This window comes from Lynx canadensis, chromosome B4 (genome assembly GCF_007474595.2).
Source record: "Lynx canadensis isolate LIC74 chromosome B4, mLynCan4.pri.v2, whole genome shotgun sequence".
Lineage (NCBI taxonomy): Eukaryota > Metazoa > Chordata > Mammalia > Carnivora > Felidae > Lynx > Lynx canadensis.
This window is the reverse complement of record NC_044309.1, coordinates 93,818,969-93,832,464: the sequence shown is the minus strand read 5'-3', so window position 1 is coordinate 93,832,464 and position 13,496 is coordinate 93,818,969. Positions and strand designations below refer to the sequence as shown.

Below are 13,496 nucleotides of genomic sequence, written 5' to 3'. Positions count from 1 at the left end.
AAAAACAAAATTTTCTACTTACTCCCAAGTTGACCCCCTAGGACAGTTAAAATTTTTGTCCTTAAAAAAACCTATTGGTTTTCTATCATCCACTGATACCTTTTCTCCCTTTGACTAATGCATCACTCAGCAAGCTTGTTAACATTGATAGATGTTTTCAATTTTTAATCGTTTTCACCTTTCAGATTTAAGAGGGTTAGTTTACATCGGGGAGGGATGGTGAGGGAACCAAATCCAACCTGCCACCTGGTTTTTTATGGCCAGAGAGTTAAGATTGGGTGTTATATATTTAAATGGTTGGGGTAAAAAAGGTGAATATTTCATGATACATTAAGATTATATGAAACTTGTATTTTGGTGTCCATAAAGCTTGGTGGAACACAAGCATACCCATTTTTAAAATAATATATATTTTTAAAGTTTAATTTTTTAGTAATCTCTACACCAATGTGGGGCTCGAACTCACAACCCCAAAGTCAAGGATTGTGTGCTCTTCTGACTGAACCAGCCAGGTGCCCCTACCCATTCATTTTTATACTGTGCAATGTGATATAGAATTATACAATGGCAGAGTGGTTGTGACAGACTGTCTAGCCCATAAAGCCTAAAATAGTCACTATTTGATCCTTTACAGAAAAAGCTTGCTGACCCTGGTTTACACTATGCTCAACTCAGGTCCATCGTGAAAACAGTTGTTCATACTGGACAAATTGTTGTTTTATTTTTATTAAAATTTTTTTTTTCAACGTTTATTTATTTTTGGGACAGAGAGAGACAGAGCATGAACGGGGGAGGGGCAGAGAGAGAGGGAGACACAGAATCGGAAACAGGCTCCAGGCTCTGAGCCATCAGCCCAGAGCCCGACGCGGGGCTCGAACTCCCGGACCGCGAGATCGTGACCTGGCTGAAGTCGGACGCTTAACCGACTGCGCCACCCAGGCGCCCCCAAATTGTTGTTTTAAATCTATCAAGAGTTTTGTTTTGTTTTGTTTAAACTTGCTCTTCTTTTAAGAAATGCACTTTAATGGCCTTGCTCCCAGTGGTGCTAGGCCAGAGACCACCAGGAGGAGACTCCCTATGAGGGGACTCTCAGCAATTTGTCCTTTCCCCATTGCATGTGTTTTGACTCTTCACCCTTGTCCCCTAGGGGTTAAACACTCAAGTTTCTGGAATCAGGCTGCAAGGGTTTGGATTTCAGTTTTTCTATTTACTAGTTTTGTAACTTTGTAACTTTGTCACACAGCAATAACTAACCTACATACTCTTTCAACAATGCCTTTGAATAGGCGTTTATCCAGTTATGTTTCCATTTTTGTAAGAGCTTCTGAATCAGTCTCCCTGCTTTATTAAAATGTCATGCCCTCCAATGTTCCTCCATGTTGATGTCAGAGTAATCTTTCTCAATTATTGTTTCTCCAATGTTTAACATCCTCCAAATACTCACCATTTTAATTAAGACAAAATTCCTATGTGATCTCATTTCTTCCTTCTTCTCTATCTCCCATCCTGCCTTTGCAACCTATGCTCCAGTCATATGAAACCCCTTGCCAACATTGAGCAACCATGATCTTTGTGTACCTCTGTGTCTTTGCACATGTTCTTCCTTCTCCTTAAGACATCCTATCCTCTCTTCTTTTAAATCTGTGAAGACTCTCATCAAAAACCTTAGGGATTACCACCTCTAGGCTTTTCTTGAAAATCTCCATTCTTAGACTGAGTTTGATGCCCTTCTTTGTATGTGCCTTTATCATACCACTTATACTAGGAATTGGGAGAAACACTTTTTTCAATTCTTCTAAGGTATATAGTTAGTACCATTCTAGAGGTATCAGAGAGAATTTATCATATACAATTTGTCTTAGGGCTTAGTTCCCTGCGGGGGGAGGATGGGCATTACCCTCATTAGAAGGGCTATTCTAAACCACAAATTCTTTCGAGTGCAAGGACTATCTTTATTAGTAGCATAGGGCCTGTTTGTGCTCATTCATTAAATGAGCTATGAATAGCTGTCTTCAAAGGAACTCAAAGGAAAAATACAGAAATAATCCAAAGAAGTTTTTAACTTCTGAGAATGAATGTCCAAATTTTCCAAGATGCAGTCTCTGCCACATCTTAACCAATTTATGGGTCCCATGGTATCTGGCACATAGTAAATAGCCAATCATTTGTGGACTTGTCTATACCCTTCATTGTTTAAGTGATCTCCATCTTGAGCTGTACCCAAATAGGCTTTGCAGTACCAACCTATTGACTAGGTTTGGAGTTCCAAAGCTGAGAACTACTCGTTTGAATGACCACATAGATAAAACTGTGAGGGTCTGTCAAATACTTGTAATTTCATTTCTCTGATGAAACGTGATCATTAACCTATTATATGTTCACTTTGAAAATGGATGCACCGATATAAGACTAAGAAAACCTCTTATCATAAAGTTTTAAGAAATGTGTAAAATATAAATACAGGAAAACTTTAAATTGGTATCCAACCAAACTTTTATTGGGGTTTTATTGCAATCTACTTTCGGCAATAAGGGGAAAGTAACCATAAGAACTCCGATCAGATTTTATTCAACAAAGCAGTTTTTCATGAATGCTTAAGGTCAGTGTATAGTCAGCTCAGCTTCCAGTATCAACTTGAGTACCTCATTACGGAAATTTATGCCAGAATGACAACAGTAAGGCATTGCAAGATCCTAAATCATCTAAGATTAAACCATATTTTACATATAACTTTTAGGACAGAATACTAATACTCTACAATAAATAAGGATTTTTAAAATGTGTTGCTTAGCCCTTGTTGAACTAAATTCAATTATTAGCTTATTCTTTAAGTACTCCAGTTAATAAAGGTTTGATTGTACTTCAAGAACTCTGACTTTTCCAAAGATAAAAAATTAGTTCTTATTTGTTATGACAAAAATTAAGCTTAAAAGCACATTCACACTTGTCCTTAAAAGCATGTTTACATCATATATGAAATAACTTCTCATGCCTGGAGATATGGTTTATATGGCAAAAAGTCATATGCAAAGAACAACTAGAGGGCAATCCTCCCAGCTCCACGTCCTCCAAAAAGCCACACTTGGCCTCAGTGTAAAAGTTATATTTTATTGCCATGCTACAAAATGTATGAAGTTGGCACTGATAGGGAAAAACAGAGAACAAAGGGTGGGAAGGGAAAGAGGGCAAAAGATGTTGTTACATGTATATAACAAGGTTTTAATCAACAGTGGTAAATTTTGCCAATATTAAAAATGCAAACCAAAATTTAAAATGCTGATATGAAACAGCATTAATATACAATTTATGCATAGTACAGTATCACTTATGTCTTTTATTAGAGAAATATGGAATGTTTATAAAAGAAATTAACCATAGGGGATAAAATTCCTATTTCATATACAATTTGGCAATGGTAGTCCCACTGTTAGACAATTTTTTATAAAAGAAAAAATTAAAAATCTAATAAGCTACCTTTATACAAAGTTGCTATATTTATGCCTTTACGTAGGAAAAAAACATTTATAATGCAAATTAGGACATACAATAATCTTACAATATTATACAATGTAATGAAAATAAAAACATAACACAAAATTTTTCCTTTATAAAATGTATATTTTGCATTTACTAATGCAAATGTGGCACACCGGTGACTACTGTACTATTAATACCAGTCTGTTTCCATGCTATTGTTGTCCAATTGTCATAGAATTGCAATTGTATCAATGCTACAAAAGAATTGTGTTATACCCCCAAAATATGAGGAAACAGGAATGGGGAATAGGGATGTGAAGAAGAAGGATAGATAGGGTGCTGGTTTGGGCAGAGTATATTGTAGTATGTTGTAAAATATCTGTTAATTTTTCAAGCCAAAAACATTTTCTATACATTGTGTAATTTCGTACCAATGCCTTTATTCAAATTTGGCAAAAATCAGAGAAAGGGTAATTAGTACCATATACCTCACATATCAGAAATATGAATAAGATGCCAATACATCAGTTACTTCTGAATGTTGTCTTTGATGGTATGTCTATTTCAAGGAGATATATATAGATATAGATATAGATATATATATGTATGTATATCCACACATACATACATATATATTTATACACACACACACTACACATTGCACAAAACAACTGGGCATTACGGATTACGAACTGCACAGGGGGAAGTGGGAAGTACTTTTTAGCTTGTTAAAACCTTTACCTTGAGGCAAAAATACGGTGGCACATTATTGGGAAATTATGAAAACATAAGGCCCCTGTCCCATTTTTAATAGAACATTATTGAGGTACATTTTTATATGTTGTGCCACAGATTTTTTTGAGGGGGAAGGAATAAACAAACACTAGCTTGACTTATAACATTGAACTGTGGGGTCAACATTAATATCTATAAAAACAAAGATTGCTTGGCAAATTTTCTTAAGTCCCAAATGTGATCTATTCTGGATATACTGGGAAGTGAAAAGCTTTTTGCTGAGTCTTCAAGAGTAAAGTGCATATCTCATCACTCCACAGCAGCAGTAAATAAAAGGAACTATTTGCCAATCTTCCTGGAGGGAGGGAAGGCACCATATTTTCATTTTTAAAAGAAGATGAAACTGGGAAATAAAACACATGAAGAAAAAACACAGGTAATACCCATATCAATTTCCAACCCCTGATCTGGGATAAAAAGCTGTTATCGCCTGTATGGATAAAAGAGGACTCTATCAGGGGGAGAGCATATAAACAATGAGTATATTTCCAAAACCAGTAAGTGGGATCGTATGGTCTATCAAAGAACAGAATAGCTAAAATTAGGTCTGTCTCAGAAAATCTGAAACTTATGGCCACAATTATATCCCAATAAAATATCTCGTTCTAAAATGTACCTAGTAACTGGTACATTCTTCCAGGACAGAGCTTAATGCCCATGGCTAGACTACTGCAAAGGACAAGTAGTGTTCCACATTACTTTTTATTAAATAGGAACACGGGTGATTTCCAGAGACATCTAGAAATAAACACCAGTTGTATACATCTTCCTAATACTCATAGTACCTAAAATCAAATTCTTAGCAGACAGATTGGTCCCATTTTCATTTTTAAAGCACACAGTATTTAAAGCATAAACTGCAATGATTATATCGGAGCTACCTAAAATATATAAAGACTAATTAGAATCTGGAAGGAAAAGGAAAATGATGAGGAAAAGAAAGAAAATAAAGTATCCAACCTCCAAAATGAATCAATAGGTCAGCCCTTTCATTTGGAGGCTCTGTCTTGCCCGCTTGTTTTGGAGAAAACCACGTGTACTGGTTCCATTATTATTCTTATTCCTCGTTACAAAAACCAACACATAAATTTGGCACGATTAGCATTCTACTCAGAAGAAAGCATAAATGGAACAATATATTAAAAATGGAAACTGCACACCTATACCGCTATTCTCTTTTTAGAGAACAGTGAACACTTTAGTCAAGCACCAAGTTCACAGAAAAGAAAAGAAGAAAATTCTGCTATGCACATAAACCGATGGCACTGAAAATAACAGACACCTTTAATAATTTATTTTCTTTATAATGGTCCCACTCTATTATTCTGCTAATCCAGTCACTGTCCTATATAATTAGGTTATTTACTGATCAGGTTGGGTGCTATATGACTGAAACCTTTTCATGCTAAATTAACGTTAGTTACATCAGATAGATCCAAATCATGACCTCAAACGCCCTCATATTTAGAGAAAACAGTACCCTAACCTTTCCACTCTACCTTCTCTTGTCTTCTCTACTGTTTGAGAAACTGGAACATTCTGATTTTCTAAGAGTTAGGCATGTGGAGTCTCATCAGTTTATAGAAACTTCAATTCGGTTTAAATCCTAAATTATGACACAATCTCATTGCTAGAAGACTTCCACTGTACCTGCTATGCTGGCAACAATGCTAACACTCTCCTGAAATCAAGGGATAATCAAAGACCCAGCTGTGAGAAAGGACAGCCGAGCCGAGGAGCACTACCGTGGGCAGAGTAAAACCGCAGCCGTGTGACGAGGGAATCACTGCTAAAGTGCCGGGGGGGGGGGGAGCGCCCACAGAGCAAACAGTACCGTTAGGGAGCTCTGCGTGTTAAAAGTTGCTTCCTTTTTGTCTCAGCTGTTAAAGAGATCACCAATGGACGCAAGGGAAATTTCAAATCGAGCGAATGTTTTTATCAACTTGAAAAGTAAACAGCATATAAATAAATACTGGACAAGGGCAACCCTGTTATAGAATAACAGTAAGTTCCAAATGAACCTTCAAAACCACAATTTGACAAAAATGCAAACTAAACAATGAACACATAATCCAATTTCAAAACTATATACAAACTCAAACATTTTAAATTGAAAAAGACATCAAGCAACAAAATAAGACATCCCAAACACCAAAGGAAAAAAACCGAAGGTAAATGGCAACCTGATGTCACAGATGCCTCCAGAAAACAATGTTATGGTTAATAATCTATAGGAGAGAAACTTTCAAGAGATCGTGGTTCAGATTTCCAAAGTTTTTGGGTAAAGTGACCTGAGACTGATTCTTGAGTCTAGTGGAATTCTCATTAAGATATCTGGGCATGCCCTTCAAATGACATCATGAGATGAGTGAACAGAAAATCTTGACTCCTTCCTGCCCTTCAACACACCAAGAGCAAACCACATTCACGGACATAGGACTCTTTCTAGTAACGCAGAAGGCAAAGGAACTGACTGGTATATAAGGAGGTGTGGTACTTCTACTTCCTTTACATATGTTTTGGCTCAAGTCAAAAAGCCTACAATTAACGAAATAAAGGATTCCTCACGTTACATGCCGGAGGCCATATACCATGAATAGTGAATCTACAAATATTACTTTCAAAGCCTAGAGTTATCTGTTAGCAATGCACATTATCAAGAGGCTTTATAAAATGTCTTAAACGCCAACCATGACTTAGACATGAATGATGTGCGTACGTCCGGAATATTGATACAAATCAACCAGCATTGTCACTCACTTCAACTCTCATTTTAAATAGGCACTGTGAGAATGGGGGTGCTGCTGGACAGTAATGAGTAGTATATACTGAAATGAGTGTTCTTTAAGGAGTACCTGCTCTACATTAATTCCCTTTAGTTAAAGAAGCACAGGAAATATTCAGAAAAAAAAAAAATCTTATCAGTCTATAAAAGGAGTTAGTGTTTAGAAATGAAAATGAAGCACTCGCATCTTCATTTTTGAAAACTTCACAAAGGTGCAAACAAGGTAATGCTTTCCCGGCTCACATGGGCAGATCAGTACTATTATGTCTAGTCTTCCTAGATGTGCCATCGTCTCGTGGCAGTGCTTTCTGCAAACTTGACATAGCAGCAGTTCTCTCGATGTCGATCACAGCATACAGCTCTGTGCGCCTGGTAGGGGTCTGTGGAAGGGGAGTGGTAGGCGTTTTTGGAGTCTGAGGGTTGTCAGAGTCACTGCCACCTTCCAAGTCGACCTGTATGTAATTGAGCTGCCTGTGTTCTAAACTTGGGCGCCTGATATCAAAGTTAAAGACCGTCGGCGTACAGTCCCGACGCCTGGAAAACTCTATTTTGTGAGCACTTGCCGGCACTGTTACATTCTCTGTATTTACATAGTTATGCATTGGATCTAGATTATTATGGTAGCCATTTAGAGATGGGGTCTTTGGTCCTAAATTGTCATCTTCATCCCTACTTAGCTTGCGGGCTTCCCAAACAGGAGGCAAAGATGGTAAATTTTCATAGTTTAATAATGCAGTTCTTCTCTGAGCTGAGTTGTTGATATTCTGGGTATCTGAGGTACTGCTGGATGTCAGACGACCTCTCCTGACCCCTGAGGCACTAGGGATAGATAACCCATTTATATTCTCATACACCAGTTTGTTCACAGAGGGTGCCTCTCTGCGCTCATCGCTGTCATACCCAGTGTCCCATTCCGTGCTGTTTGCACCACTCCCACTGACTTGGTCTCTTCCAAGTTGCTCCAGTTTCTCTTTTTCCATTAACTGCTTTTGAACAGGGGTTGGTCCTAAGACAAATTTGACTCCTTCAGGTTCGAGAAGAATCTGAGGGTCCCTGTCCTCAATACTACTTGGTTCTTCTTTTGGTGTGTTGCTTTCAGCATTAGAAATCCTCGCCTCCAATGGGACGTGCACGCTTGTGCGGTGTTTCCGCTCTTCCTGCACTCCTGTGGTGTTGACATAGGTATGGACCTAAAACAAGACAGGAAAGTGAATCAATAACTTGCTTAAAACAAAAACAAAAATCAGTGACCGTATCAGTTAAGTTTATCGATTAACTTTCTTGATATACTCTTCCTTCAAAGTTTTTGTATCCATTTTTCACTAATAAAAAGGTGGGGAGAGGGGAGGAATGTAGAAAGATCTTCCTCACTTGATAAAAAAAATACTCTAAAATAACACATCACATTGTACTTGATACATGAAAATCAGTCTGTTAAAAAAAAAATCAGGAACAAATTGGGATTATCGTTTTGATGTTGTTTTAGAAATTCTCATCAATGCATTAAAACATGATTCGGAAATAAGGAATAGTGGCGCCTGTGTGGCTCAGTTGGTTAAGCATCTGACTTCAGTTCAGGTTATGATCTCGTGGTTCATGGGTTTGAGCCCCACATTGGGCTCCATGCTGATGGTGCACAGCCTGCTTGGGATTCTCTCTCTCCGTCCCTTCCCCGTGTGAGTGTACGCTCTCTCTCTCAAAATAAATAAATAGACTTAAAAAGAAAAAAAGAAATACAGAATAACAAGTATTAAAAAGAAGAGACAAATTTATCATGATTTACAGACGCTGTGACTATAAAAAGAGCATCTACTGGATTTAATAAGAGTACTGTAAAATGCATAGATATAAAATAAATACCACCTGCTAAGAAATCATCACTATTTAGAAAAGGTCAATGGTATCGTGAGGGAACAACACAAAAACATTTGGGAGACTATACATAAAATGTGAAAAACTCAAAATGCAAAACTGAGGGAAGTATAATTATAGTAAATAACACAAGAATTCATTTACTATGTAAAGAACACAAAGAAATAGGTTTCAAAACAGTAAAAATCTCCTAATGATATGGAGATATACATATGGAGATATACAAAGACATACAAAGATATACAAAGATATGTGTAACTAATTAATATAGAGACAATATTCAACCAAATACTTCATTTCTCAAATGAAATACTCTGGGAGTAATACTCTGGGATATTAAATAGCTTCATAAAAACCCTGACAACAAAATCTACCTTTCTGCTAGTAGTCCACTAATATAAAAAGCAGCAAAAATTCCAAAAGCATTGGAGGTTATAACAGGAACTGGCCATTAGTTATATTTGCCTTTATCCATAGACACATCTCTCCTGTGAGCCTAAAAACTACCGTAATGCTACGTTTCCCTCCACGCTTGTAGATATTTGGCCTATGTCAGAAAATATATGCTGTTTCCTCTGACTCTTCACCACAAAAGTCACATGCAAACAGTGAAAGCTACAATTCAAATTGACTAAAATGTTCAAGTATTGGCGCAGCAACGCTCTAACCCCACACAATCTATTATCGCATCAGACAGCAGCGCACACTTACTTGCTCCTCAGCCACAAGCAAAGGATGAGTAGATTCTTCACCCACTGAAGGCAGGCGTGCACTTCCCACAGAAGGATGTCTGCTTGAAGGATGTGAGGAAGCATCTCCAAATGAGGGATATCGGGGATATCCATTAGGTAAATTCTGAGCAGCAAACCCTGGAGCTGAGTTTTTGTTTATTGGTTTAAGAAGGAAAGCAGGATATGGGGGGCAGGACAGACAGAATAAAAATGAATGAGAATCGAATAGGCCTGGAGAGAATTAAGCAAGGTGTTTCTGGTAAGACACAGCAGAAACCAGAGCACAAATAACATCCCCTTCCACTCCCAACTTTCCATTCACATTTTAGATAATATGGAACTTCTAATGTTTTCCTAATTAAAATATTTAAAATGTTTCTAATTATAGACGTAACAGTTTTTTAAAACTGATGACCATTATGCTTATGTTAGCCAATGGTGATCTCTAACATGTTACAGATTAAATAATCCATAATTCATAGTTTATAAATGTCTGTTATTCAAAATACAAGAGAAAAAACAGGTACTTACTTGTAGGTGTTCGAGGTGTTCTGGGGACTTCCAACTCTGTCTGATGATTATTCCTTTCTACAACTGGCTCTTCCACCACATTTATACTATTATTTTGCATAATCTCTTGCAACATGTTAAATAATTCTTCTGCACGAGCACACTTAAAGGCGAAGATTCCTACAAATACAAAATAGAAGGGAAAAATAGTAGCCACAGCTTTAAAAAAGATACAGGAGCACCTGTCAAAGAACAAAATTGTGAAGTTAAGTATTCTATGCACCGACAGCAAGAAAGGCCTTTTAAATAAATGTCTGATTAATTAATGACATTCTGTTTCAAAACATAAGCCCAAAAGGAAATTCACAGAATAATTTTCATATGTCTAAGAGAGATGGCCCAAAACAAGGCAGACAAAAACAAGATTTGAACACTTACTTTAGACTGTTTCTTAACAGCAGGGGGAGCCCAAATCACCGTTATGGGCAGATTATTCCTTTACCATTTGACCGTCCCTTACTTGGTGGTTTACGATCCTTACCTTGTTTAATTATTACAACAATTCTGTAAGGTAGGCATTAGCATACCTCTCTGATAAAGCAGAAACCTGATATTTGACAGAAATTGTGTAACTTGTCCAGGCCTTTCACACAGTAGGCAGCAAAAAAACCAAACTATGTTCTCTTTGACTCCAAAGTTTAGGTTCTTTCCCCAAAAAGTAATAACAGTGAAGAAACATAGCCAATTTACTGCAACTAATCATATGCTGAAAATCTTAAAGTTAATAATATGAGTCAAAATTCTGGACACAGAGAATATGCTTAATGAATGCCTGATAAATGAATACATAGCTTATTATATCTCTGAACAATCCACTTCTTTGGGGGAATTTTTTTTCTGACAGGAGAGAACTAAAGTATTAATGTAAACATTCTATACAGGATAAATGAAAGAACAATTTTCAAATGTGAAAATGTTTCTAGAAAAACAAAATTAAAGGCTCTACCTACCTTGTCCAGTTTGACACCTTCGACCACTTTCAAAAGAAAAGAGATTTGAATCATAGCCATAGCGCCGCAGGCAGAGGTAGTGCCATTTTACTGAATCACGTTTGCGAGTGTATAAAATCAGTTCTGTGTCTGTAAGTTCCATAATGCCAGAACCTAACTCATTCCCATCATCATCCACATTAATGACCTAAAAAAAGAAAGTTCAATTAATGCTAACCTGATGCTCCCACTTGACGGTCATACACACATTTCACCAATTTGTCAGCAAAATGCACTATTGTTGATTGATTCAGTTATTCGCTCTTTTGTTAGCTCATTCATCAACCAATGTGTTTTCAGGGCACGAACTATGTAGCAATGTAAGATCTGCTTCTATCCACAAGCGACTCACATTCCCAGTGAGAATATAAGATATACAAACATGAAATCAACAATACAAAGCTGTATAGGAGTAGTAGACAAATGAGTGCAACAGAGGTTGCAAAAGACAGCAACTGTGGCCTAGGGTTGCTGGAGAAGTCTTCACCAAAGAGGAGGAGGGACTTCAGCTGGGCCTCAGGAGAGAGCTGGTGGGTCAGGGCTTGTAGGGCATATCCTGACGATGCAGTGCTACAGCACAAAGAAGGTATGTTTCAGAGAGACCAAGACAAGACTGGCACAGAGTTCATGGAAGGGAAGGCCTTGCACTGCTGAGTTTCTGAAAATGGCCAGACAGGTAACACTTCAGGAGAACTGTCTATATTCCTGGGGTAGGCAGAGCGCTTTGCACATACTTTTCCCATTTAATCCTCGTAACAATCCTAAACTGCAGGTAATACGATTTTCTCCACTGTACTGTACACAAACGGAACAAACCTGCCCAAGGTCACAAAGCTACAAAGCCACAGGGTTTCAACTTACACCTAGGTTTGTGTGATCCAGAGGCTATGACTTACGACAACTTGAGGTCAGACTACGAGAGACACTAAATGGCTGTGAATAGGTAAGAAATGGAACATTTATGCTCTAGGTAACAGAACACCATGGAAGTTTTACGATGATGAAAGAGTAAGATCAATATGATGTCAACTGCAGGATGGATCACAAAGGTGACGGACTCAAGGGTAGAGTCCAGCTAAGAAATTATCCAGGCACATGAAGCAATGACTGGGATGTGGTGACCAGACTGAAGAGGGACCTATAAAATGGCATTTAAAAAAGTATTTCTAGAACTGTATGGCTAATTGGATACTCAGGACCAAAGGAAAAGTAAAAGAGGATTCCACACTGTCAGTAAGAACATACTGTCATCATTTGTTAAAACAAGAAAAGGCAGAGTGGACACAAAGAGAAATAAAAGGGTCCAGAAATAAAAGGGTAAGGAAGTAAGATATATTAAGCGAAGAAAAAGAACATCCAAGTAGGCAGTGAGAGATGTAACTCAACCAGTTTTACTAACCTTAAACTTGTTCCGATGGTTATCTGGGACAGTGTCTTTATCTGGACAGCTACAACAGCTACCCATGGCTTCTTCAGAAGACCATGTGAGCGCTACATGAAAGACAATTTGGAAAAAATTATTAAATGTAGGATATAAAAATCGTAAAACAGAAAAAGACTTTAGAAACCATCTAACACAGGGGCACCCAGGTGGCTCACTCGGTTATGTGCCGGACTCTTGATTTCACTTCAGGTCATGATCTCACGGCTTGTGGGTTCCAGCCCCTGCGACGGACTCTTCGCTGACAACATGGAGCCTGCTAGGGATTCTCTCTCTCCCTCTCGCTCTGCCCCTCCCCCACTCACTCTCTGTCTCTAAAAATAAATAAACTTAAAAAAAAAAAGAAAGAAACCACCTAACACAAGTCCTGCATTACTTTGATGAGGAAAATTAAGCCCAAGAAGGTATAGGGCTAAGCTAGATTTCACACATTCAGCTGCTGAATTTTGCTCAGTGATAATGAGAATAGTTGCATGAGGTAGACTTCACAGAAATCTCAAATTTCCAGTTTAATTTGCAAAGGTCTGCCTATTTTTAAATTACCTTAACAAAAACCAATTTAAGGTCTTATCTCATATGTAACACTATTTAAATGAAGTCATTTATGGAATTAACCCTTTATGGTTTGTCAGGAATTTCATGTCTTTCTTTTTTTTTTTTTTTTAATTTTTTTTTTCAACGTTTATTTTATTTTTGGGACAGAGAGAGACAGAGCATGAATGGGGGAGGGGCAGAGAGAGAGGGAGACACAGAATCAGAAACAGGCTCCAGGCTCTGAGCCATCAGCCCAGAGCCTGACGCGGGGCTCGAACTCACGGACCGCGAGATCGTGACCT

At 37.7% G+C, this 13,496-nt stretch overlaps 1 protein-coding gene across 2 annotated transcripts in view; it reads right to left on the bottom strand.

Annotated features, from left to right (window-relative positions):
• Positions 1-2,475: 2,475 nt before the first annotated feature.
• Positions 2,476-13,496, bottom strand: part of FRS2 (fibroblast growth factor receptor substrate 2) — a 112,215-nt gene continuing 101,194 nt past the window's right edge. For both annotated transcript variants that reach the window (XM_030323193.2, XM_030323194.1), the window contains 5 exons: positions 12,619-12,710; positions 11,181-11,367; positions 10,192-10,350; positions 9,641-9,804; positions 2,476-8,247 (listed from right to left, as the gene is read on the bottom strand). In XM_030323193.2, coding sequence (XP_030179053.1) covers positions 7,297-8,247; positions 9,641-9,804; positions 10,192-10,350; positions 11,181-11,367; positions 12,619-12,684 — 1,527 coding nt within the window. In that variant the 5' untranslated portion in view covers positions 12,685-12,710 and the 3' untranslated portion in view covers positions 2,476-7,296. The remainder of the gene's footprint in view (positions 8,248-9,640; positions 9,805-10,191; positions 10,351-11,180; positions 11,368-12,618; positions 12,711-13,496) is intronic.